Source organism: Rhinatrema bivittatum, chromosome 2 (assembly GCF_901001135.1).
Source record: "Rhinatrema bivittatum chromosome 2, aRhiBiv1.1, whole genome shotgun sequence".
In the NCBI taxonomy this organism is placed as follows: domain Eukaryota; kingdom Metazoa; phylum Chordata; class Amphibia; order Gymnophiona; family Rhinatrematidae; genus Rhinatrema; species Rhinatrema bivittatum.
Window position 1 is genome coordinate 416,495,644 of NC_042616.1, and position 27,406 is coordinate 416,523,049.

The 27,406-nt window shown below is 44.0% G+C and overlaps 1 protein-coding gene across 1 annotated transcript in view; it reads right to left on the bottom strand.

The window, feature by feature from the left end:
• CACNA1I (calcium voltage-gated channel subunit alpha1 I) overlaps positions 1-27,406 on the bottom strand; it is a 592,517-nt gene that overhangs the window by 28,752 nt on the left and 536,359 nt on the right. Inside the window, 3 exon segments of the mRNA XM_029587119.1 lie at positions 4,083-4,255; positions 9,836-10,010; positions 16,315-16,434. Coding sequence (XP_029442979.1) covers positions 4,083-4,255; positions 9,836-10,010; positions 16,315-16,434 — 468 coding nt within the window.

The following is a 27,406-nucleotide window of genomic DNA, read 5'->3' on the forward strand; positions in this document are numbered from 1 at the left end:
AGATAGGGGTATACGTGGACACCTTCCTTCCTGAGGAATGCTGCTACAACTACGAGGCATTTGGTGAAGACTCGTGGAGCAGAAGCCAGACCGAAAGGTAGTACTCGGTATTGATAATGGTCGCGGCCTACTAGAAACCGCAGATATTTGCGATGGGATTGTGTTATCGCAATATGGGTATAAGCGTCCTTGAGGTCGAGGGAGCATAGCCAATCCCCTTTTTGCAGCAGAGGGAGTAACGTGCCCAGGGTTACCATCTTGAACTTTTCTTTTTGAAGGTACTTGTTGAGGGCCCGAAGGTCCAAAATTGGACGTAGCCCTCCTGACTTTTTTGGAATTAGGAAGTACCTGGAGTAAAATCCCTTGCCTCGTTGAGAGGGAGGGACAGGTTCTATAGCATTTGATTGCAAAAGAAGGGATACTTCCTGTTGTAATTGAGTCAAGTGGCTGGAGAGACTCCATGCTTGAAGAGGCGGGGAGTCTGTCGGAAGAGTTATGAAATTGAGGTGGTAACCCTGTGCGATAATTGCCAGCACCCACTGGTCTGAGGTAATCCGTATCCAATGCTGTAAAAAGTGGCACAGACGACCCCCTACAGGGATGTGGGGGAGTGGGATATGGCATGTGCTCCGTATCGGGAAGTCAAAGGCCTGCCGCAGGCCCGGGAGGTGGGGCTACAGCAGGTCTTTGTTTCCGAGGTTGGCGGAGCTGAGGTCTGGTGGAGGATCGAGCCGGACGAGGCCTAGTCGACAGAGGGTAATAACGACGTGGCCGAAAGAACGACTTTTTAGAGTCCTTCTTAGGTGGTGGTTTGGAGGATACCTCAGATGGAACAGACGAAAGTTGTTTCAACGTCTCGTGGTGATCCTTCAATTCCGCCACAATCTGTTGAATCTGTTCTCCGAACAGATTGTCCCCCAAGCAGGGTAAATCGGCTAGACGATCCTGGACCTCTGGGCGAAGGTTGGATGATTTTAACCAAGCCCAACGTCTGGCTGAGATGGCAGTAGCTGAGACTTTCGTGGAAGCATCGAAGATATCGTAGGCCGTTCTGATCTCGTGCTTCCCAGCTTCAAATCCTTTGTGAAGGAGGGCTTGAAGCTGTGGCTGGTATTGGTCCGGTAATGTGTCAGCGTAGTCCTGCATCTGTTTAAGGATAGCTCTGTTGTATTGAGTCATATAAAGTTGGTATGAAGCTATGCGAGATATCAACATAGCCCCATGATACACTTTCCTTCCCACACTATCAAGGAATTTGTTGTCCTTGATAGGGGGAGTGGAAGAGTGTGGTTTTAGGCGCTTGGCCTTCTTTTGCGCAGACTCAACTACAACAGAGCGATGATCCAGTTGAGACTTCTGAAATCCTGGTGCTGACTGAACGAGGTATGTTGAGTCAGCTTTTTTATTAACTGGTGACACAGAGGAAGGTGATTCCCAGTTTTTCTTTAAAAGATCCAGAAATACCTGGTGAATGGGGATGGAAGCGATGATTTTTGGGGCATCCAGAAATTGGAGCAGCTCCATCATTTGGTGCCTGTCATCGGTCTCAGATTGCAGCTGAAAAGGCACAATTTCTGACATCTCCTTTACAAAATTTATAAAGGAGAGATCTTCAGGAGGAGATCGTTTTCTACTCTCTGTAGGAGATGGTGGGGATGGTAAATCTGTATCTGAAGATGTATCATCACCCCAGGTATCATAAGGATCATGTAGGGCTTGCAGTCCTGAAGGACCTGGTAGAGGATCCAAAGGCATCGATGGAATCGGTGCTGCAAGCGGAACTGTGAACGGCATCGAGGGCTTCGGGGGTACCGATGGAATCGGTGCCGATCTTGGAATCGATGGAGCCGAAGGATAAATCGGTGGAAAGGTATGTGAAGGCACCGATGGAACGACACCGGACGGGGGAATCCGGAACGGTGTTTCTCCTGTCGATGAATGTCCTTCCGGAGATGATGGTGTAGTCGGTGCTACTGGAATCACCGATGGAAGGGCGCGCATGAGTGCCTCCATACGATTTAGTATCGGTGCCAACGCTTCCACTAGAGGCTCGGTGGTCGGTTCCCTCCTCGGTGGCAGAGTCGGTGCTGAGGTCGGTGCCTGAGGCGGTGCCGGAATCGGTGCCGGAGGCGGTGCCGGTGGAGGCTGGAATCTTCGCATCGCATTCTCGATGGCCTCCTGGACCAGCCGGTCCAGTTCTGCCCGGAGACCAGGGGTAACCATACCCGGCTCGACGGGAGAGGGAGGCTGAGGCAGGGCCGGAAGTACCACCGTAACCGGTGGGATCACGGCCCCCGCACCCCGGGAGGGTGAGGGTTTCCTCAGTGCCTGCGAACGAGACGTGGACGGTGCCAGGTCTGACCGAGGCTTTTTCGTCGGTGGCTCGGCCTGTTCAGAGGTCGATGGTTGTGGATCCTCGACGGGCCGAGACTTGTGCCGTCGATGGCGATGCTTATCCTTCCGATCTCCTCGCCCATCCGGGGAGGGGACAGGAGTCGACGGCCGAGAAGTCATCGGTGGAGGACGGTCACCGGAGGGTTGACGATGGTGGTGCAACTTCGACGGTGCCGGTTCCGATGACGTCGATGCTATCGATGGCGTTGGGGTGGGTGCATGGAAGAGGAGCCCCATCTTCTCCATCCTGGCTTTACGACCCTTAGGTGTCATTAGGGCACATTTAGTGCAAGTCAGGACATCATGCTCACTTCCCAAACATAGAACACAGACCCGATGGGGATCTGTGATTGACATAGTCCGGGTGCAATCCGGACAACGACGGAACCCCCGTCGCCATGGCCTAGGGCCAAATTTAGCCGCGGGATTGGTAAGTGCCAACAGGCCTCTAGGGCCAAAATCGACGGCAGTCGATGAAAATCGGCAAAAAACTTACCGGCTTTCGCGGAGGTGACAAAAATTTGTCGAAGGGAGACCCCTGAGGGGCAAATTTTCTTCGGAAAGAAAAAAACCGAATTCCTGTCAGGAACGTGGTAAGAGAGCTCCTTTCACCGCGTGGCAACTGCTGCGCGGAAAAAAGAAGACTGAAGGGAGACCCCTGCTGGCTGCAGGGTCAGTGCCTTGCTGGGCATGCCCAGTAGGGGCCAGTCAAAGTTCTGTTTAAACTTTGACAGAAGTTTTCCGTGGTGGGCTCCATCCTCGATGTCACCCATTTGTGAGGACAACCATCCTGCTTGTCCTGTGAGAAATTATGATATTCTACATTTTATTCTCTGTTCTTTTCCTAATAATTCCTTACATTCATTTTGCTTTTTTGACTGCTACTGCACACCGAGCCAAGGATTTCAAAATATTGTCCACAATGACGCATAGATCCTTTTCCTGGTTGGTGATTCCTAATATGGAATCTAACATTGTGAAACTACAATTTGGATAACTTTTCCCTATGTGCATCACTTTACACTTGTCTACATTAAATTTCACAACATTTGCCATTTGGATGCCCACTCTCCCAGTCTCGTAAGGTCCTCCTTCCATTTCTTACAATCTGCTTGTGATTTAACAACTCGGAATAATTTTGTGTCGTCTGCAAATTTGATCACCTCATTCACTGTTCCCTTTTCCAGATTATTTATAAATATGTTAAAAAGCACCACTCTGAGTACAGATCCCTGGAGCATGCCACTATTTTCATCCCTCCATGGAGAAAACTGACCAAGTAGTCCTACTCTTTGTTTCCTGTCTTTTAACCAGTTTGCAATCCACAATAGAAAACTGCCTTCTAACCCCAAATCTAAAGACACTATATCCACTTGCTCACCATTATCCTCATTTTTATTAACCCCTTAAAATGAAGGCTACCTATATTTTGTAGGAATGTAGGGTTTATGACTATGATGTGGGATTCCTTAGCAAGCATTCTATGATGGCTCCTTAAAGCAATCTCTGTTTTGTATAGAATGTATTTTGCTGTTTTCAACCCCTGTTTGGTATGCAGTATATAATAATTTACAAAGATCTGTTCATTATTTTGTAGTTCATTGCTATATATACAAACCTTGCTCCACAGCTAAAATATCTGGAAGCTACTGGTTACACAACGCAAGAATCCAAAAAGGTTATCCTACCTGTCTGAGAAGTGAGCAATTGACATTTGGAGACCGCAGTGAAGCCCAGGAGCCCTGTGAGGAGATTTTGGGAAGGCTGCCATGGCAAGAGGCCTTCTCTTGACCAGCCTGGGTACAGGAGACAGCTGGGTGGAAGAATTCTGCCGGCAGAGGTGAGAGTGGGCTGGAGGTACCTGAGGAATGGGGAGCAGGAGAGACTGACAATACAGTTGGGGCAGTGGAGATGAAGGAAACGATACAAAATAAAAATTGTGTACATGATTATTGTTGCCCACTAGGGGATGTCAACATCCAGACAGGCAGAGATACCAGACGTGTTTAAAAGAGATTTAAGATTATCAGCATCAGTTTAAACTGCAGCACATACAGCATACAGTATCCCCAACTGGATAATTTCATGCACTGAAAGTTGTATTATAGCTTAAAGCAGCAATTGGAGAACTTAATGATGTCTGGGGTTTCATAAATTGCCTAGCATATTTTGGAAAATTCCTAAAATGTTGAGAAGTTTTGAGGATTTTCTCTCTCTGTCTCTCTCCATCCCTTCCTGTGTGGCCTAATTATTGAAGGCTTTCTTTCTTTGGTATCTATAGGAGAAATGCATAGTAGATAGGTCCCTATATATCTTGTCTGTCTGTCCCTCTCTCAAATTCTCTGTTTGCTTTTATTGTCATAAAGTTATAGCAAAGCTTCCATAAGCTGTACTTAGATAATACTGATGTTCCCTTCTGCCATAAGGATGCACGGAAATCACCTAGGGATAGTCTGCTCAACCAGTGTGTGTTTCAACCACTGATGAAAAACAAAGAAAGTGTCACCTCAAAACACCTCAATTTCGATGAAGTTCCTTTATTGCTTTAAGGGCAATTCAAGAGGAAAAAATGAAAAAAAAAAATCTTGTATAGATCTTGCAGCAGGAAGGGAAAATGGGCAGATTAGATGGGCATGATTTGTCATTATATTCTGTATATTCATATTCTCTGTTTGTGGAAGACAGAATCTTTTCTTGGCCATGAAGCAATAAATTTGCAAGCAGAGTAATGTGGATGGAATGCAATGCTTCATGCCCATTACTAAGTATAGCAGGAAAAGGCTGTTCAAGTGCCGTGCCATTCTATTTGCATTACTCTCATTACATTATGCAATTATGGAAGCTGAACTCCAGGAGAAGATGTGCCTTGTACATCTCAGCATTATAATAGTAATATAATAAAAAAGTTATTTGGTTTGGGTGGGAAAACAAGGCTGCTCACCTGCAAATGTGTGTTCTCTGAAAACAGAGGTTCGCCAGTCACGTAGACTGGTGATGTCGTCCTGAAGGCACTGACATGGAACATGCTTTCCAGTGCTTTCTTAGAAATTCTTGGAGATCTCTCTGAGCAGGCACAGTAGCTCCTACACTCCCTTGGCCATGCAGTGTGCCTCAGTTCTATAATTAAGCTAAAAACCTCAACTCCACTAGAGGAGGAAGGAGAGATTGTGTGAATTGTGAACTGTTGCTTTCAGAGAACACCTGTTACAAGTAAGTAACTTTGCTTTCTCTGAAGATAAGCAGTTCACTGCAATCATACACGTGGGACTCCCTAGATAAGGTCAGTTTTTGGCAAAAATAGGGAAACAAGAAAAATCCGACTAGCAGGGCAGAATAAATTGTTTATAGTAGATTAGAAATAACAGGAAGACAACACTTAAACCATAAAAATGGGCCCTGGAGGACTGGATTGGACTCAACTCTTAAAAAGTACTGGCGTAAACCCATTATTATGCCAGGAGTCTGTATATAAAGAATAATGAGATGCAAATGTGTCAAGTGAACTGCACATTACAACTTTGCATATCTCTTCTATGGAGGTTCACCTTAGTTGGGTCACTGTTGCAGCCATGACCTTGACATTATGGACCAAAACATGCCCTTCTAAGGTCAGTCCTGCTTGGGCATAAGTGAAGGATATGCAATCTGCTGTCCAATGAGATAGTGTTATCTTTGATTTAGCAATCCCAAACTTGTTAAGGCAAAAAGAAACACAAATTTGGATGGCTAAGGTCTTTATTCCGCTCTAGGTAGAAGGCAGTAGCTCTCTTTCAATCGAAAGTATGTAGGGCTCATTCATCTTTGTTGGTATTTGACGTTGGGAAAAATGTTGGAAAGATAATTGACTGAGGAGGCTGCTTCAATTTCATTGGCTAGTTCAGCTGAATGCCACTGCTGTCAAGTTTTGCCAATCCTGATGCCAACAGCTGCCAGGGTGCCCTTCATCTCAGGGTACCCTGGGCAACCACCTAGCTCACTCTACCTAAAGGCCAACCCAGTTTAGGACTACTCTTTGGCACGACCCTATGTTATCCAGCTACATTTTAGAAGTTGATGAGTTATTAGTCTACAATTTAGCTGGATAAGTGCCCAAAATATTCAAAAGTCAGCATTTAGCTGGATAACTTGTGAGTTATCCAGCTAAAATGCCTCTGAATATTGACCTCCTAGGACCAATGGTTTGCATAAACCACAGCCTCCCACCTACAGGAAGACCTTTCAGAATAAGGACTGGAGTGCTGGCTATATTCTCTGGATTCAGTCAAAAATATGTCCCTGGACTTGACTGGGTAGCAGTGCAGGGCTTAAAGCTTCTCCCTATACAGTGGCGAGGGCTGATACCCTGATATTGGGGTGGGGGGGGGGGGGGGAGGAGTAAGCCAGACCTTGAAAATGCTTTTGTTGCTGAAAGACATGTTTTCTGGGCTCCTGACTACACTATCTCCTTAAAGAGGTTATTGACTTGGAGGCTGAATTCGAAGAGAGTTTGAAGTGTTGCATAGTGGTCTTTCAGAATATCAACTGCCTCCTTGACCTTATCTCCAAAGAGAATCTCTCCTATATGTCTTCACAGAGGTCAGATGCACATAGCCATGAGAGTCTATGTGCATCCATAGCCACTGCAGAGACTCCCCATGCTTTCTTCAAAGCAGTATATGCTGAGTGCATAAGATGCTCTCGCAGTCCTCCCCTTGAGCCATCAGTAAATAGAATTCACCTTGATCTTCTTAAGGGCAGTGGTGGATAATTTTATGCCCTTTCCAGGATGATACACAAGAACTGGCCCATGTAAGTCTAACAGGACACTATAAAGTATTGTAGCATAACATTCTGATGGTGCCTGACCCAGAACAGTCTATGGCAGGGCTAGGCAAATCTGATCCTGAAGTGCCACATGCAGGTCTGATTTTCAGAATATCATAACAAATATGCAAGAGTTATATTTGCATGCACTGCCTCCTTTAAATGCAAATATACCTCATGTATATTCATTGGGGATGTCCTGAAAACCAGACCTGTTTATGGCATTCCAGCACTGGAGCTGCCTACCCCTGTCTTACACTGTTTTGGATGAAAACACTACCAGAAAGCTATGTACAATCCTAGTTTAAGGTCTGACACACACATCCAAGAGATACAATAACATGCATTTTAGACTTCTTAGCATACTTTGTAGTAGATTTGACCACTACAGACTGGTGTATCATTTTCGGTTAGATCCCTCAGTTCTTGGACCAAATATTTGATGTCTGCCTTCTTACCAACTAAGAGTTCAGAGTGTAGGGTTTTCCACATTTTCTTTTGTATATCCTGGTAGAAAGGGTGGATGGGTACTGCCACTGATTCTTTCAGCGCATATTGGTATTTGAGGAGGCTGATTAGGAGCTCTCCCTCAGCTGCAAACTCAATTGGAATAGCCTTGGCCATTACCTAAACAAAACCAGAAAAGGAGAAATATTCTGGTGGATAACTGTTCCTTGACTGTGGAGGAGATGGGTCTGAAAGGAAGTCAAGTGAGAATTCTTGATCATAATCAATATCTAACCTATAAGGGGACTACCAAAACTGTTCAGATTTGCTCTCAATATACACTGGGGTGACATCTGAGCCTGCATTAATCCTACAGTCAACAGTCTTTTGGCACCAAAGGAGACAACCATCGCTGAGGGTCTAAGGAGGCTACCCTACTTGAGATTGTTTGACCTTCATTCAGTGTGTTTGGTGCTGATATCTATCTCGACACATGAATTCCAATGTTTTTATTTTATTTATTTATTTATTATTTTTATATACCGACATTCGATCTCAATCGAGATATCACACCGGTTTACATTCAGGTACTGTAGGTATTTCTCTATCCCCAGAGGGCTTACAATCTAAGTTTTTGTACCTGAGGCAATGGAGGGTAAAGTGACTTGCCCAAGGTCACAAGGAGCGACAGCAGGACTCGAACCCTGGTCTCCTGGTTCACAGTCCACTGCATCCCCTGTTGATGCAACAGGGGATGCAGCAGTGGGTGGATTTCTCTATGTTCACAGTGGACTCTAATTTGTCGATGTCAACCAATTGACACTCTTCATATGCTGATCAACTGCCTCCACTATCTGCCTCTGAAGTTCTTCTTCAAAGACTTCTGAGCCAAAGAATTGATGGGGCTGTGCAGGAGGGCTGATCTTTCTTGGGGGTCAAGCAGTTTCTCAAGAGATGGCAAAAATGTAAAGCTGGTCCTCTGAAGACTGACACAGAGGATATCCAAGAATGAAGATATACTATTCTTCCAAGCATAACTGCTGTGGGGGCTGAAAAGCACACTCCAGCCCTCTTTACTGTGCATCGAAGGAGTTTGATATCAATCATCCTTATCCTTCAACAGGCCTTTTGTACCATCTCTCCTTGGCTTTGTGCTTGAGTGTACAAAGCCTGATGCTTGGTGGGAGATGAAAAACTGAAATTTGTCTTGATCAAAATCACTCCGAAGAGCCAAAATGTATTGAAAAACAGCAGCTTCTGAAAGAGGAATGTGCCTGATGCGAGTGTGGAAAATAGACTGAAGGAAGTCATCCACTGTAACTCTAGGAAAATCACAGATTGGAACAGAAAACAAGAGATTTGGAGCACCTATCTATAAACACAGGATCTCTACAATAGGATTAGCTGGATCCACAACTGCGAGACCATGATTCAGCCAAACTGGCTAAACAGGTTGGCTATGAAAATGCTGGCACAGTGGAGCCCCTGGTGGACAAGCACGGCAAATATTATTTCATCGATTCAATTCTCAGCTCAAGTAGAACATACTCTGACAGAAGAAATTACAGTCCCACCTTTTGGGATAATCTGCCAGAACAACTACATTTGATGTCAGATTCAAAACAGTTCAGGACAGCATTAAAAACAGTTCTCTTCCAGAGAGCTTACAAGGAAGGGCCATGATGACAGCTATTTGTCTTAATCCATGGGAAGGTACAAATATGTTGTTGAATATCTGTCTTATTTTATATTTATTGAGTTTAACTTCATATTTTGCAAGTCTATGTTTTATTTCTGGTTTTATCTATTCATAGTTTTATATGTGATAGTATGTTTTACTACGTTAATCATGGTTTCAATGTAATTTATGTATGTATGTTTTGCTTGGAATCTGCTATGAACCACTGGATTTAGTGGAATATTAATGCTGAAATAAAATGAAGTGAGGCAGTCTATGTAGCTGCAGGAGCATGGGAAGTACCGTGCATCCTCAGAGAGATCACAAATTTCTTGGAAAGTATATCCATGTTGGCAGCATCAGGATGATGTCACCCAAATGTGTGACTACTATAAGACAGCAGCTTGTCTTAAGAAGAAAAGGTAACATATGATCCTCCTAGTGGATCATGACTGGCCCTGGGATGGGTATGCAAACTTTTCATTTTGATCAGATCAGCAGAACAATTCTCACCTGGTTTACTCTCGTGCTTCAGCCAGCTATCCCATGGCTGGGCTGGGTCATAAGGCACAGTCTCCATCTCACACATGTACTGTTCTGAAGTTGGAGATCCTACTATACTTGTGAGGGGGAAGAAATTTTCATTATAACCTCCAATTCCAAGGGAGTCTGGACTGTCTTGATCATCCTGTGGAGAGATGAAGTTGTGTCTAATGAAATCATAACCACAGGAGCAGTAGAGTATCCTGGTGTCCTCCATCACACAGGAAAGTCCCAGTTTTTTTGTGTTTTTTTTTTAAGTAATTGCTCTATGTCCTGGGTAAGCAAGAACAGGATGCACAATTCTCCTACCTTACAAACTAGCTGCACAGAGAAAAAGAAATTCCACTGGGCAGATCAGGGAGCACAGATGGTTCATTCCCCTCCTCCTTCCCCCTGCCACCCCATTCACTCTCATTTTACCCTCTTCCCCTTCTTTTACCCCTCTTCTGTTCCTTCAGCATTCCTATCCACCTGCCCCATCCCATTTCCCTTTATGTCACCCTCAGGTTCTTCTGCCTCTCCCCTCTCCACTCTCTCAGGTGCCTCTCCATTTTCCAACCCCTTAAATGCATTTCAGTCTTCACCCCTTAAGTTCCCTTCCCATTTACTCCTCCCCTTTACCCAAGGCTTCTGGCCTTCTCCTCCTCCTCCCCTGCCAGGGTCCTCTTCATCTCCCCCTGTCCTTGGTTTCCTATCTATCTCTTTCCTTCTGCCCCCTTCTCTTTTTCAAGTTCCTCTCATTTTCTTGGGGGGCACAGTACTTACAGCAGAGTATTGGCGGGTCAGGAGGACAGGGACACGGTCAGCATGGGCTCCCCGTCCCCTCTGCTGTTCTCCCTCTGAAGCACAGGAGCCAGGCGAGGAGCTGCCAGAGACCGGGAGTGCATGCTTACTGTGTCCCCCATGCCGCTCTCCTGCCGCCTCTGCTTCCGATCTGACGTACATTGTGGAGGCACAGAATTTTCCGTGCATGTCGGTCACATAATTTTGTGAAAGGCCAGTTCTGCAGGCAAAGCACTCTTTTACCCATAGACGTCCCTCTGAAAACGTCCTCATATTTTATAACTGTGCAGGCTATTTGAAACTTGCCTCCTATCTGCAAGCCATACAGATAGCTGTGAAGGCAACTAGGAGTGGGGCTGTTTCTGCTACCTTGGCAAGTTGGAATTTATTAATATTTTATATATATATTGAGAGTATTTTCATATGATGGAAGAATAGGAGGATTTTGTTTTGTTTGTTTTAAACTTTCTTTTTTCAGTTGAATGCTAGTTGTTAGTCTTGAATGAGTTTAAAAGATGTCCACAGGTTCTTGTGTTACCTGCTTATGTGCATTACCATCCTGCTAATATTTTCAGAGGTTTTTTGTTTGTTTTTTTTTTACTGCCTCTTCTGTTGTTCTGGCAGAGGTGGCCCTGACTGCTGTTCCACGTGCTCTGTGCTCTGGTGGAAGGAAAGGGCCTCTTGACCACCCTGCTATAGAAAGTGAGAGAGTCCTGCTTTCCCCCACATCGTTTACAAGTAGAAAAAGGATCAGAAGGTAAACAGGCATGCAAAATGTACAGGTACGTCATAATGAGTAAATTGGTGCAATGGTGAATGTCTTATCTCATGCTGTCTGCAGCAGTCACGAACCTCTCCGCCTATGCAAGATGATGCCCCGATCCCCGCGCCTATTAACCTACATACTACAGCTAGTTTCATTAAAGGAAGTCACCAGTCCATTGATTTCAACATTTCCTTAATTACCTACTCCAAGTACGGATAAATCTTTGTTGCACAGAAGTGAGGAACAAAAAAGCCCTGCAGGGCTCCAGGTATAAAAATTCCTCCCCATCTTCAAGGCGTTGAGTGGAGAATAGCCCAAGATCAGCACCTATCAATTAGAATATCAATTAATCTGAAATAACTGGTAGTGCCATGCACCTCCAGGTGCTTATCCTATTTAATTAAAAAAAAAAAGGTTTACTGAAGTGGTTAAAACAACCACAGCTGGCAGCATAGTCTATAATGTAATCGCTCTCAGAATAAAGAACCTTTTGTTTTTATTAAATGTGACCTCCTTCCTTCTAATCCTACTCCTTGCTCTAAATGAAGCGAAGTTCCCCGTTAGCTCCTCACTGAAAGACCTTCCCTGTGTACACACAGGATGATCTGCTCCCCATCTGTCTCCCGTCTTAACGTGGGTAAATGGGCCTTTGAAAATTGCAACGATAATACGTTACATTTACATTTTCCTTTGAAAATTATCTCCTAAGTGAGAAAATCCAAACCCCTCCCCAGTTCTGCCTCCACCCCCCCCCCCCCGGGAATACCTCCACTCAACTGGGGGTTAAACTTCCACGTAAACACGGCCATATGTGATTAGGTTATACCTGCATATTGGGATGGCAGTTTTGTAAAAGGCCATTTCTGTAAGTACCTTTGAAAATCTCCCCCTAAAAGAGTAATTTTATAACTGCAGGTCAGGCCAAGGTCTACATGTAACATTTACACACAAACTCACACACACACACACGTTTTACCCCACATTTTCAAAGTAAACTTGGGCACTCATGTCATGCTTTGAAAATACTTCTGCAATTGCCCTTCACCGTGCACAAAATCAGCCAGGTAAAGTTACACTTGCTCTCCACAGGGCATAACATGTGCTGATTAACTTACATGCAAAAATATGCTCCTGAGTTCTAACTCCACCCCAACTCTGCTTCCTTGTCCCCGTCCCCAGAGCGCCTAGCTCCAGGGAGAGTAAAAGTATGTGAACAATTGGAATAGAATCGTGAATAGAAGTACTGCCTCCTGTAATGTTACTGTTGACCTTTTCTGTTGGTAGATGGTTGCTCTGTTGTAGCTGCTGATAGGGTAAGAAGAGAGAGAAAGATTGATCTTTAATAAGGTCTAAGTTTCTTTTACCTTGACTCCAAAGCGATTATATCCTGTGCATGCAGCATGAACAAGTTTTTCATGACCATCCTCATGAAGACCTGAAGCTCACAGCCATGCTAGACTTCTGACTTCAATGGCTATTGTAGAAGTCCTGGAGGAAGTACTATGTATTGTAAGCTGATCAATTTAGATTTCCACATTCCTTTGCCTCCTGTAGTACTTAAGTATAAAAATCTGAGGAATCTGATGGAAGATGCTGGGTCATATTTTGCAGGTTTGATAAAGAATTATACATACACTGTACCATTTGCAGCTGAAGGGCAGCTATTCTGGATGTTCACATAGCTGACTGGAAAATCATTTTTGCCATGCTATCCAGTAATATAGCATCTTTACCTGACAGAGTACTTGATGAATTTGAACACACTGCTTTCTTCAAAGCTGATTCCACCTCCACTGAATGGGAGTTGTATCTTTTGATAACCAGGACAAGGCTGCACCTTGTATTTAACACCTTTCTAGCTACAAGTAGAATAGATAATGGCATCTGCCACATTCTTATTTGGAGTACCTGTAGAACTCTGTGTACTGGATCTGCTACTAGTTGTTTTGGGATTTATAGCGTGGAGCTTGTTTTGGAACTTAGCACTCCAAGTATGTCTTTTCTAGGCTCTGTCTCCCCTGCAAAGTAAATGGAATTGCCTTGGCCATTTTTTGAAGAAAAACTGCATATGACAGATCCTCTGGTGGAGATGTATTTCCGGGATGTTGAGGAGTGAGGACTGATGGAAAGCCAGTGGATTGTTCATCACCAGAATGGAATGAGAGAGAAACACATGATGATTGTGATACAACCTGAGACTCTGTCAATATTATAGGTATATTTTCTGATGCTGAAATATCATGGATGAGGGTTAACCTTGAGATTTAAATTGTGGCTCAGGTTGCAGGATTTCTGGGACATGGATTCCAATATGAAAGACATTTAGTCTCACTACGACTTTGGAGACTTGTATAAAACAAAACCAAAAAATACTAGCATCTGAAGAAAACATATAAATAATAAGTGAAAGCACAGTCAGTAAGACTCTTGATGAGTGGCTGAAGGACAGAGAAAAAAGCATATCCTTTTACACAGGCAAAAGAAAAAAGATTGAGAAGACTCATGCGGCAGCAGCTGCACAGTAAAACTCGTGCATGCTCAGAAGAATATTCTTGTTTTTTGTTTTATTTTATCGCGGTGCATTGGCTGACATAGCCCACTTGTGTGGTTGATTACTATCCTGCTTGTCCACAGAGAAAATTGTGTATTATGTGCATAAATGGCTTTGAAAATTCAGCCCTTCAGGGCAGATATACTAACCTGTGATATTTTTGGTGGGTTTGAGGCTCATTTTGCAAACGTTAGTGAAAGATGCTAAAGAGCTCTGAGGTTATTTGCATCCATAGCAAACTTTAGAAAGAAACTGTTTGTGTGTTGCTAAGGCCTGGAACTTTGTAATTTGTCGGTTGTAACAACGTGCAGTGCTGGCCTGGGAGTCACACACCGGCTCACAGTGTTAAAGGGGCCATGTGGATCCTTGTGAAATCTTCCTCAGGTCCATGTGGACCCACCCCCCTGATGTCTGAACCCTGAACCTCTCACAGGCCATAAATGTAAAAAGAAATGTCTGTTAGGAAGCTTACCCCTTAAAGCCTTTCCCCCATGTGCCCAAAATGAATGAAAATTCCCATTTGGGCTTCCCTACCCCCCTGTCTCCCTTAAATCTTACTCTGTCAAAGGGATCATCTTCTAGGAGCAGAAGTGATTGCCAATTGTTCCTGCCCTACCAGTGCCAGCTTTCAAAATTTCACCAGACAAAGAAGCTCATGGGTTCCACTGGCACCATTTTGAAAGCTGGTGCCAGTGAGGCAGAAACAAGCGGGCACCACTCCTGCTCGCAGACCACCACGCCTTTGATGAAATAAACTTTGCAGAGGATGGGGAGGGACTCAAAAGGGAATTTTCATTCATTATTTTAGATTTATGGCCCACAAGGGCCTCAGTGTTCAGGCATTGGGAGGTCTACACGGGCCATCAGGGAAGTTTTGATGCACTGGGGGGAGGCAGACACAGGTTTCATATGGGTTGCACAGCCACTTTAACTCGGTAAGCCGGCATGCATGAAGCACTGCTCCCCCAGACTGGCAGCTAAGATACCTATATCTCATTGAGGTGTACTTATCCTTTTCTGGTAACTCTCCTGCGAAGTCTCTTTTGCCTGCCCATTTTCACAAAATCCCTCATCCACATTAAAAGAGCTGCTTTACATGATTTTGCATCTCAGCTGGCTCATTAACGTGGGATTTAAATAAACTGTTGTGTGTGGCAGACCACATATGAACGTTATTATTGTGAAGCCCTCTTCGCAACGTTTTTATTTTGCAAAAAGGTTCTTCATGTGAAAAATAGTGCACAATGCTGAACTTGTAGTGTTTTTTTTGCACATTTCTAGGTTTTTTATGTTATTTTTTGCACAAAAACCCCTTTGGTGATAAAGCTTCAGAGATTAGCATATTAGGCCTCTATTTGGTCATTCCTTGCCTTAAAGTATCTCCTTCACTCTCTCTCCTACACCATTAAAAGAAAAGACAAAAGAGGGAAGGTGTCAGGAAGAGAAAAAAAGGGGTACTTACTAAAAGTGAGATGTATTTTCTGGTTTTTTTTTTTTAATCTGGCAACATCTATGGATTTGTTTATAATCTACAGGAGGGAGAGCTGAGCCTCCAATGTTATGAACCAATATTGTAAAGCTTAACATTTTTGAAAGCTAGTAGCATATCAATATATCTCCATTTCGTGATATTTTGTTCAGCTTTGCCTTAAGTCTTTTAGTTTTGTAGAAAGTCCTTGGCTTATATCACAGGCAGGACCGCCAAAATCATATCAGTCAATTGCTCTCAGTAACTTGCATGGTTTTGAGTAGATCTGCTCTGTGGGTTGTGGTTTTTTTTAAAGTCACATCTTGACACATTCTGCCATGCCAAAACATGGGATTGCAGTTTTCAGATTTCCGGAATGTTTTGAGATGGGAAAGTAAAAATCAAAAGTAATCCAATTATGATCCATAATCTGTTTATAGGTATGAAAAACAATGGAATCAGGTGCCCTATTATTGGATTTAAAATGAATTAGACATATCTAATTAAAAAGCTAAACTGGAATTTTTGATCGTCACAAGCCGTTCATAAGAATCTTGTGAAAAAGGGTTAGCTTTTTAATTAAACATGAATTATTCATATTGAATCTATTATTGGTTTGTCTGTTTCCTATATTTTTCATTTATTTGGGTGGGCCTCTTAACCATTTAATTCTCATTTGTTGTTTGCTGTATATATCACTTTAAACGGAATGCAATCCCTCACATAATCTGTTGCTTGTAGGTGTGGCCATATGATGTCACACTTGTTAAAACAGTGATTTGAAACTTCTCTCTAGAGAACTTGCCAGGAATCTCTGACAAGGAACTACTTCTTCACTGGAATTCTCAAAGTGAAGACAAAGATCTGCAAAGAGCTCTTACCTTCATCTCCTTTGTATTTAACTGGCACACACTGTGATCATCTAAACTCAGGTCATCGGCCAATGCAGAGGAAGATTTGTCAGAGGTCAGGGAAAAGGCTTCCATTTCAGCCAGCTGTACCTGGGGAAGGTCAAGCCCAGTGACTTTGATTATTAGAGAGACTACAAAGCTTGGGGTCACTAGAGACAGCCTGACAAAGTTCTAATGTTTCTCCTAGCTCAAGAATTTAATTAATGGATATTGTGATGTAAAACATCACAGAGGAGAACTGGTTGTAAAAGGCAACTAGAATACTAAATACAATGTATGTGCATCTTTTTTTTTATTTGTAAACAATGTGATAATATTCTATTCTAGTCTTTAGACACTTTTTTTTCCCAACTGCCACAGTAGCTTTTCAGAGCATCATAATAACCTGGTGAGCAAGAAATTCAACAACTTCATCTAAGCTCTTACTTTGCACAGTACCACCCACAAGGAGGTGTACTAAGAGCATAGCTGGCTGCTGTCTTCTCTAATTGCTGACTATTACCTTTGCTATACTTCTAGTACCTGCTGACCCAAAGAAAAGCATATTTGCTTACCATAAACAGTGTTCTTCATAGACAGCAGGATGAATTAGCCATGATATGTGGGGTTTACATCATCCGAAGGTGCTGAATAGGCCCTTCTTTCTAGTTCAGTAGAGCTTTGATCCTACTGAGCATGTGCGAGGATTCCCTTGCGAGCACTGCCTCATGAACCTCTTCAGTTTGTTTGTAGCTCAACTTCATATGGGTAGTTGAACCTCCAGGGAGGCAGGCATAAAACATGGCTAATTTATCCTGCTCTTTACAGAGAACACCGTTTACGGTAAGCAAATATGCTTTTCTCCATTGACAAGCAGGGCTGAATTAGCCATGGTATTTATTTATTTATTTATTTATAACTTTTTATATACCGAGGTTCAATTAACAAGATTAATTATCACTTTGGTTTACATTACAACCAGCAAAAAATAACAGAGACAAAGTCTTGTTTTACAATGAATAGGGTAGAAGTAACCTGGATTAAAACAATGAACAGGGTAGAAATAACCTGGATAAACATAAAATGGGTGAAGCAAGTATAGAGAATTGGGTCTGTATAACTTGGGCGAAAAGCAGGGACATTAAATAGGGGAGGACTATGAAGGCCTCAAGTTGGATAGAGTACTCATGGTATGTGGGAAGTCCCAAGCTGAGGTTTGCAGAGGTGGAGTATTTACTGAAAAGCCAACCCTATTACCCCATGGAGAGTGGACTACTCAGAGCACAAGTTACGCATGACTGTCTTCCTGAAGCTACAGTCAACTCTGGAGAGGTTGTCTAGACAGTAGTGGGATGTGAAGGTGTGTACAGATAACCAAGTTGTAGCTTTGCAAATGTTCTTGTTGGAAACTGCTTTCAGATGTGCAACTGAAGTAGAGATGGCTCTGACTTGATGAGCCCTGATGAGGTTTGTAATTTGAAGACCAGCCAGTGCATAACAGTGTGCTATATAGTCCACTAGCCAGTTTGAAATGGTATGCTTGGCAACTGTTATCCCATCCTGTTGGGATCAAATGACACACACAGCTGTGAGGCTTAATGATGAAGCGGTGTTCTCTTCAAGTAGCAGGCTAATGCCTTTTTGCAGCCCAACGTGTGAAGATCCTTTTCTATCCCATTGGCATGAGGCCTTGGGAAGAACATGGGCAAAATGATGGATTGATTGATGTGAAAAGCAGAAATCACTTTGGGTAGGAATTAAGGATTGGGTAGGAATTAAGGATTGGTATAAGGAATTAAAACTGAAGGTATGGAGAGTAAGACACCAGTGTCTGAAGTTCTCTGATCTGTCTGGCTGAAGTGATGGCCATCAGGAACACTATTTTCCATGACAAGAATTTCAATAAGGATGGCTTCATGAGTTGTGTTAGAGCCAAATCGCGGTCCCATGGAGCAGCAGGTTTGAAAAACGGTGGTTTGGTATGAAGCCAATCTTTCATGAACTTGAGCACCAGTGGATGAATGGAGATGGACTTTTTTCTCACTTGAGAATGTAAGGCTGCGATAGCACTAAGATGGACTCTCACAGATGAGGTACTGAGGCCCGAAGAGAGCAAACTGCAGTAAGTATTTGAGTAAATCCTTGGGTTCACAGGAGAATGGATTTACAAACTGGTCTCACACCACAGGGAGAAACATTTCCATTTAAAACCATATGACCTTCTGGTGGAAAGTTTCCTAGCTGAAATTAGCACATCCTCTATCTCCCTAAAGAGTGAAAAAGAGGACACTACTGTGCATTCAACATCCATGCTGTTAGTTTGAAAGAGAGCAGATTTGGATGGAGTAGGTGCTCACCATCCTGCATGAGCAACAATGGGCTCACCCTCAGAGGGACCAGTGATAGAACTGACAACTTGATGAGATAAGGGAACCATGGTTGCATTGGCCATGCCAGAGTGATGAATCATCTTTTCCACTAGAGGAAGTGGTAGAAATTCATAGAGGAGTTGCATCCAGGGCCATTTGAAGATGGCTTGGTTGAAAGGAGCATAACCCTTTGACCTTCCTGTTCCCCTCCACTGCAAAAAGGTTGATTGCAGGGTCACCCCAGAGGTTGAATAGATAGTCTGTCACCAGCTAGTCCAGTGACCATTTGTGAGGAAGGAAGATCCAGCTGAACCGATCTGCTAGTGTGTTAGCAGTCCCAGGAAGTTAGATCATTTATAATGAAGCTCTGTGGTTGACTGCCTACTGCCAGATTGCCAGGAACTTCTGGAAAAGGGTCCAAGAAATTGTATGACCCTGTTGGTTGATGTAGAATGTAGCTACGTGTTGCCCATCTGGATTGGAGTGATGCGGAGAAGGCCCTGAGACATTCAAGATAGCCCTCAAATCTAGAAAGTTGATATGAAGCTGCCGCTCTGTCGTGGACTATATTTCTTGAGAGTGCAGTGTCCCAATATGTGTTTCCTAGCCCTCTGTGGATGCATCAGTACTCACCACTTGGTATGGCAAACGTTGTAGAGGGGAGTCCTGCTCCAGAACCTTTGAATTTAACCATCATCTCAAGGAGGACTTCATCGTCTGGGCTAACCAGACTGGTGTCAAGAGGGATTGCAACAACTGATTCTACTGTCAGCAGAGGGCCATTGCAGGTGTATCATGTTGAGTCACGTGAAAGGTACTATGTGTGTTGCAGCAGCCCAGAACTACCAGGATAGCATGGGCTGTGGCATGTGAGTGGAGTGGCAAGTTGGAGGCTAGCAATTATAGTCTGAGGGCTCTGTCAGTCAGCAGGAAAGCCCTCTCTCATAGAACATCTGTCAAGCTCTGATAAATTTTTTCCACTGGGTTGGAATTAGAGTGGATTTGAGAAAGTAGATGAGAAATCCCAAGGACTGGAGGAGTTCAATGGTTCTGTTTCGGGCCTGGAGAACTAGCTCTCGGGCATGTCCTATTAGAAGACAGTTGTCCAGTTAGGAGAATAAATAATGCCGCTGGAACACCGCTACCATGACCAAACATTACGTGAAGACCCTCAGGACTGATGAAAGGCCGAATGGAAGGACTTTGTATTGATAGTGGTACACGCCTATCAGAAAATGAAGATACGTCCAGTGTGTTTGATGGATTGAGATATAGTCATAAGCATCGTTCAGCTCCAGAGTGCACATCCATTCCCCCCATTGGATGAAAGGTAGAATGGTGTGGCGTGCATTCATCTTGAACTTCTCCTGCAGAATGCTCTTATTCAGTTTCCATAAATCCAGGATGGGTCACAGACAATATTCCCTCTAAGGATTGAGTTGCTGTGTGCAAAAGGTTTTTGCTCATGAGCAAAACTTTTTGATTTCATTAACCCAAGAGTACTACTTTTTTGACGCAAAAAGCCTATCGATTTTTTGCTTACAGCAACCCAATCCTTAGAGGGAACATTGGTAGCAGCATGCACACATGTTTTCTCACATACACACACACAAACTAACACACTTGCATATTCACTCTCCTGCTCTTTCACATACATACATGCTCATTCACTCCCCAGATTCTCCCGCACATGCACACTCACCCAGTTCTCCTCCTCTTCCATGCACATACTCATCTTAGTAACTTCAAACCCTTCACTACCAAACACTTTGAGAAGTAATACATACACCTGCAAATAAAAAAGACACTTAGAACCTTGCCATACTATACCTTACCAGCATTGTCTCAGGAACCAAACTGTAGCAGCCTTATTTATGATACAGCAGCAATGCAAATATTATAGCATACCCTAGAACACCAATAGACCACCTATTGGGGTTAACAGAACAAGCTGTATTGTTACAATGCCCTACAGAAAAACTACATGCCAGCAGAAATACTGCACCTCAGTTATACATGCTCAACACAGATCTTTACCTAATATAGAATAAGGGACTACAAATTAGAAACAGAAACATGCAGACATCAATAAAATGGAAAGCTCAAAAGAACAACATACAAATATGTAATGCACATTCTCAAAGATGACATAAGCCAATCACTAAAAATTCAAAATACTTCTTTTTTAACCTTTGATGTCTGATCTTATTTTTTTAATCGGTTGGTCCCAGGCTTTTTTTTTTTTCATGTTCCTTTTCTTGGTCTTTTCCCAATTCCTTTTATAGGAATTGGGTCTTTCTTTTTCTGTTTCTTTTCTCTCTGTCTTCTTCCCTTCTTCGCTCAAACACACACTAAGGCTCTCATTCTAACACACTTTCTCTCTCTCCTACATAACCATGCTCTCACTCTCACATACTCTCACACACACATAGGCTCTCACTCTCATCTGCTGTCCCTCTCTCACACATACACACCGGCTCTCTCTCTCTCACATGATGTCTTATTCTCACACACACACAGGCTCTCACTCTCACATGCCTTCTCACAGAAACACACATACACTCTCACACACATGCTGTCTCTGTCTCTCACACACACACAAAGGCTGTCACTCCCACATGCTATCTCTGACACACACAAGTTCTCAATCTCATATGTTGTCTGTTTCACACACACATACAGAGTCTGTCACTCATGCACACACACACTCTATAGGGTCTCAGCCTCCCTCTCGCCTCTGGGCCTCCTTTTTGTGGTTTCCACAGGATGGGCTCCACAGCAGCCCTAATCTTCCGGGGCTACCACAAGATGGGATCTGTGGCAGCCTTGCTACAGGGACTCCTCTTCTCGGCTGCTGCACTGCCACAGGCACTGCTCCTCTTTTGTATGCAGCCTGACGCTCCTCCTCTGGGGGCCACATGGGCAGGAAGGAGGAGGAGCACCAGGAGGTTTAGGGGTCTCTTCTTTGCTTTGGGTCATGGTGGGATGATCTCCATCACAGCCCTGCTAGTCTTCCTGCAGAGGGGAGGCTAAAAGCTATGTGCAGCCACAAGAAAAGTTGTGTGCAACCGAGAATGCACACAGCAAAGAGGGAATATTGGTCACAGACCTCCTGACCCTTGGGAATAAGAAAATATCCAGAGTAAAACCCCTGATCACGCTCCTGTGGTGGGACCAGCTCTATCATCCTTTGGCAGAGTAATGATTCCACCTCCGTGTAGCTGGATTGCATGAGATGATTCTGGATTGAAAATTAGACAGCGAGATAAGCACTGGGTGTGAGATAAACACAAGCAGTAACCACATTCCACAATCCAGAAGACACAACAGTTCTTGATGATGGTCTTCCATTTGGTCAGGAACTAATGGATCCTGTCTCTGATTGAGGGATTCAGGACCTGGAACTGCAGAACCATCAGAAACTGAATCTTGGAAAGGGCCAAAAAGGCAGCCATTTGTAGAAAGGCCTTTTGTAAGAGAAGAAGCATCTAGATGTGGATGGCTGCTCTGTTGTCTCTGACAGAGATTGAATCGCTGCATATTGTTTCTTAATCTGTGCCACACCATCACTCGCATATGGTACATCAGCAAGCTTTTCGTGAACACATGATGGTGGTTGCTGATGAACAAGCCGTAGTATTGAAAGAGTCATACATAGAGTAAATGAGGTGGCATTGACATTCCTCTGTGAACAAGAGGACCTGGCAGTAAGGTTCATTCTCCTCTTGAGGGAGAGGATTATAGGCTTTAGTTTCTCTATACAGTCATGCAGCTTTGCACCACATATAGCTGGTGAGTGGCAATCCAAGTGTTCAGCACTGAGCTGTGGAGGTTGTCCATGAAATGAGAATCCTTACCCGGAGGAGAGTTGAAATAGATGCAGGTCATCTTGGCTTGTTTTAGGGCTGATTTAACTACCACTGATTGGTAAGGAAATTTCACAACTCCAAATCCTAGGCACGTGAGAGCGTTTTCTCACATCTTGAGTTGAAGATGGGTCAGGATGAGGATTGTAGCTGGTTCTGTGGGTTTCCAGGATCCTCAAAAGCCCAAATACGTCCTTCCTGGGGTCAACATCCTGCTATATGTTGATCTCCAGTGCCATATCCATTTTCAGGAGGAACTTGGTGTAGGTGAGGTCCTCAGGTGAAAAGGAATGCTCAGGGAGGTCCAGGGGAGGGTGGACAAAATGCCAGTCAAGCTTTCCTCCCCAGAATCATAGATGGGATGGATACTGGCCCAGGACCCCAACAATGATGAAGGTGACTGTGGGTCGGCCAAATCACCCTCTTAGGTAGGAACTGTCCCATTGCCAGTGTGTGAGGCATTCAGAGTAGGAATGCTTGAAGATCTGTCTGAAAATCCTTCATGGGTGGGCCTCCCTTAGTTTGTAGGTCTGACACTTAGGAAAAGATCAGCTGCAATGTGCCCTCCCTAGAGCTGACCATCAGCAAAGTAAAGAAACTCTTTATCAGCTCAGTTATCTGGTCCATGGAATGCTGAGTTCTTTGAGCTGATGTTAGGGGAGCCTCCTCTGAAACCAAAATCAGTTCAAGGGACTCCAGAAAGACCAGTCTGCTATTAATCGACTTGCCTTGTGCACTGATAGTGTCAAACATATCAACAGTGCTCAATGCTCTCTGTGACTCTCTCACACAGAGGCAGTTTGCTCTGAGGCAGAGCGTTACCTCTTATGGGCGACCTCAGAGGCCCCGTAGGGGATGAGATACAGTAACATGGCACAGAGCCAGAGTATCCAGTGCCCCATGCTTTTTCTATTTGCTTGACCCCAATGCCCCAGAAGATCCCAAGGGGTCAGAGGGAGAATGGAAGGATTCCTTTCTGGCACCCAAGGATTGGGACGAAGAGTAATTTCTTTCATGGCAGAGTTCAGCCATCTTATATACATGCTAGTATAGTTTAAATTCCCTATGCATGCCGAAGCTGGGAGATACACAGTGACTTGGTGTGGTGCACGCCGCACGGATTTAAAACCCGCATGGGTGCACACGTATCTCCCCGTATGTGCAAAAACATTTATTTCGACAAAAGGTACAGGGTGTGGGCATGGTCTGGGTGGGACATGGGTAGGCTGGAACTGCACCATAAACTCTGCGTGTGTTTACATGCAAAAGTGCACGCCGGGGTCCCCTACCATGTAACTATACTTCTGCTATTCATGGGGTATAAGTCATGTAACCAAAAAAACTAAGCTAGTCAGTGGGGTTTTAAGGTTCGGGTCTAATAGACTCAAAGGGAGGCAAGTTAGCTAGGAGGTTTAGGACGTCCTCTCCTTTATTGGGCCAAACTGGGAACAAACTGGGGAAACAGGTAACTGTGTTGGCGCGCATATCTACTAAAATTCCTCCCACTTGCACACTCAAGTCGTCATATGCATGCAGACGCATGGTTGGGGCCAAGCAGAGGTAACATGCCCAATGGAGAGAGATAATAAGGCCACAGTCCCAGGGCTGAAAGCTACTCAGGGTGGTGCCAGGCCTGGATTTGTCAATAGGCATACTAGGTCTGTGCCTAGAGCGGAAAAAATCGGGGGGGGGGAAGGGGGCAACAGGCTGGCTGAAAATGTGTTGCCTTCCAGCTGTCCCAAATCTCACTCAGCAGAGAATAGCTCTCTGTTTCCTGATCCAGCCCCTCCCTTCCCAGGCAGCATGCAGAGAACAAAATTGGAGGGGGGTGAGCCTGGAGCACAGATAGCAAAGGGGGAACATTCTGGAAAGATTAGGAGGGGCTGAATAGGGATCACTGGGGTTGAGAAGAGAGGCTGAGGAATGAGAGTGGATCAGATGGATGGAAGGGGCCAGTATTTGTGTGCGTGAGAGAGAAGAGACTGGTACTGGTGAGTGTATGCCAGACTGAGAGGTTACAGAGAAATTGTAAGGGGGAGCAGCACTAAAGCACAGAAGGGATACCTCCTCTCTTACCCCCTATTCCACCCACTATAATTCAGATTCTCTCTTCCAAATCCTGGAACCTTCCTGCTTTCCTCTTCCTTCTCTGTAGATCTTGGACCCCCCCAACATGTCCTACTCCCTTTCCCCATCCCAGAATCTCCATCCCTCTCCCTCTTTTTCTCCCATCTCAGATTCCTTATTTTCCCATTTCTTCTGCCTTCCCCATATCCCATCTTCCCCATCCCCAGTCCTTTCTACTTCTCTCCCCACATTCTCAGTCCTCTTTCCTTGTTCATACTCCCTCCTATCCTCCGTCTTCTCACCTTCTCCTCACCCCATTCCTAGTCCCCCTCCTTTCTACTCCCCATCCCTGGTCCTCTCACCCTCTTCTTTTCTTCTGCCCATCCCTGAGATCTCGCCCCTGTACTAATACTTAAGATCCCTTTTCTTCACCCAATTAAAAAAAAAAAAAAGTTAAACAAATACAAGCAAGGCTGGAAAATTACTTAATTTTTATAATATGAAAGATGGAAAGTTTGCCATTGTGCTTCAGATTTTTCCAGTTTTTGCCACAGAATCTCTGCCTGAGCTGCTTTGGCAAACTGTGAGACTGTGTCTTACACCTCCCGCTCACTGTTGTCTGACCTTACCCGGGAATTTTGGAAGAGGGGACGCAACAGCACCTAGGGGCAGCAGACTCCTAAATCCATTTCTTGGTGGTTCCCTTCCCTGGTATCCTCAAACGTACGCTCTTTTTTGTTTTAGCACTGAAGTATGCTGTAGTGGGAGCTGCAGGGGCAGTGAGGCAGTGAAGAGAGACAGTAAAAGAACCATAAAAAAAAGCGCTAAAATGCAAAAAAGGTGTGCGGTGTGTGCAGAAAAAGAGACTGAAGAGGTTCATAAGGTGGTGATTGAGCAAGAATCCCTGACATGCTCAGTCGGGTCAAAGCTCTACTGTGCTAGAGAGAAGGGTTTGTTCTGTGCCGTCAGCTGCCGTCACCCCCTGACACACACAAACATGCTCACGCACACACACACACACTCACATCATGGCTAATCCATCCCTGCTTGTTGATGGAGAAAAATAGATCCTATGCCATTCTCAAACTAAAATCTCCCGGGTTGGAGCATGCTATGCTAACCACCAAGCCACTGCGCTGTGCATTTTCCTATTCTATTCTTTTCCAGAAAATATCTCCACTCATCTTCCAAACCTAAATAAGATATTACTTCCCCCCCCCCTCCCCAACAGCCACTATAACTTCTTAGAGCATCACTATGAAGTCTGGTGAGCAAGAAATTCAATAGCTTCATCTGAGCCCTTATTTAACACAGTAGCTCTTACGTGGTCACCAAACTGTGCCCCAAAGGGATAATTTTCAGTAGCCCACCGGGGTGAAAAATGAATGGGTAGTTTTGGACCCATGAACATAGCAGGCAATTTTCCAAGAAAACTCTGTGCATAAGTTTTTATTTTGAAAATTTTCTTACTTAGGTACCCGGCAAGAAAAGCACCGGTAGCCTTTGCACTTCCTACTTCTGAGGGCAGAAAAATGGAGGGAAAAGTACATGCACAAATTTGAAAATGCCACTCTGAATATTTTAGACTTTACTCTCCCAGTGTAAAAGGGAGTGTGGGAATGCCCCCTGTTTAACCCAGCTGAAAGGTACCATGGCATGTTGTGAGCCCCGCCCTCACTTGTCAGTCTTTCTGAGGAGGGCAGTTTTCAGACAGACCAAAGTACGCGCCTAGGACCAGTCTCTTGTGCATTTTACCTGCAGTTTAAAGAGGCTTTCTTATGGGCAGGGTTTGGAATCACACACACATTTTTGCATTTTCAAAAAAAGTAGGCATGTATTTTTTTTTTCCCTGCAAAAAAATCAGCACACAAATTAAGGAGGTATAAATGCGTGCGGGTAAATTTGATGGGATCATTTCCAAAGAGAAAACACATGCGTGCCTTCCCTTTGAAAACCAGTGTAAACTCCACGAGTGAAAAGTACCCGCAAACCTTACACCAATGCGGGCAGTGACAAAATTAACCCCTGTGAGCATAGCTGGCTGCTGTCTTCTACAATAACTGAATATTGCCTCTGCTACACTCTTTGTATCAGCTGGATCAAAGCAAAATAGATTCTATGTCATTCTCAAACCAAAATCTTCCACGCTGGAGCATAATGTGCTAACCACTGGGCTGTGTGTTTTTCTATTCCATTCCTTTTTTTTTTCTTCAAAATATTTCTCTACTCATCTTCCAAACATAATCACATACAGCCACTTCTTATCAGACAGCTAAAATCAGTTGCGATTCTTGTCATTTAATATCAGTTGGTTATGCCACAGTAATCATAGTGGTGGTGGTGGTGCTGAATGTGGAGAAGGGGAGTAGGCTTTACCTTAAAGATACTTGGTTCATGACATTTGCATGTTTTGATCCATTTCTACCTTCCGAACTAGAAGTACAAATGCCATGCCAAATTTCTGTGGCCAAAAGGAGTCTACCAAGAGCAATTAGGATATCATCCAGTTCTCTCTGGCCACCAGGGATTTTGAATATGCCAAAGCCTAAGATTTTTTTTTTTTTTACCCAAATTCTATGGTTTGTAGTTTTTTTTTTTTTAAGAAATTGGATTGCAAATCTCTAATGCTTTTGAATAAAAATTAAGAACTGAAATAGCCTGCTTCTAGTATCCTAAAGCTTAGAGGACCAACTTGGTTCCAACTGGTTCTTATTTCTTGACATTTTTAAGGTAACAGGACACAAAAACAATCCTATCTTACTGGGTTCATAAATTTATCTT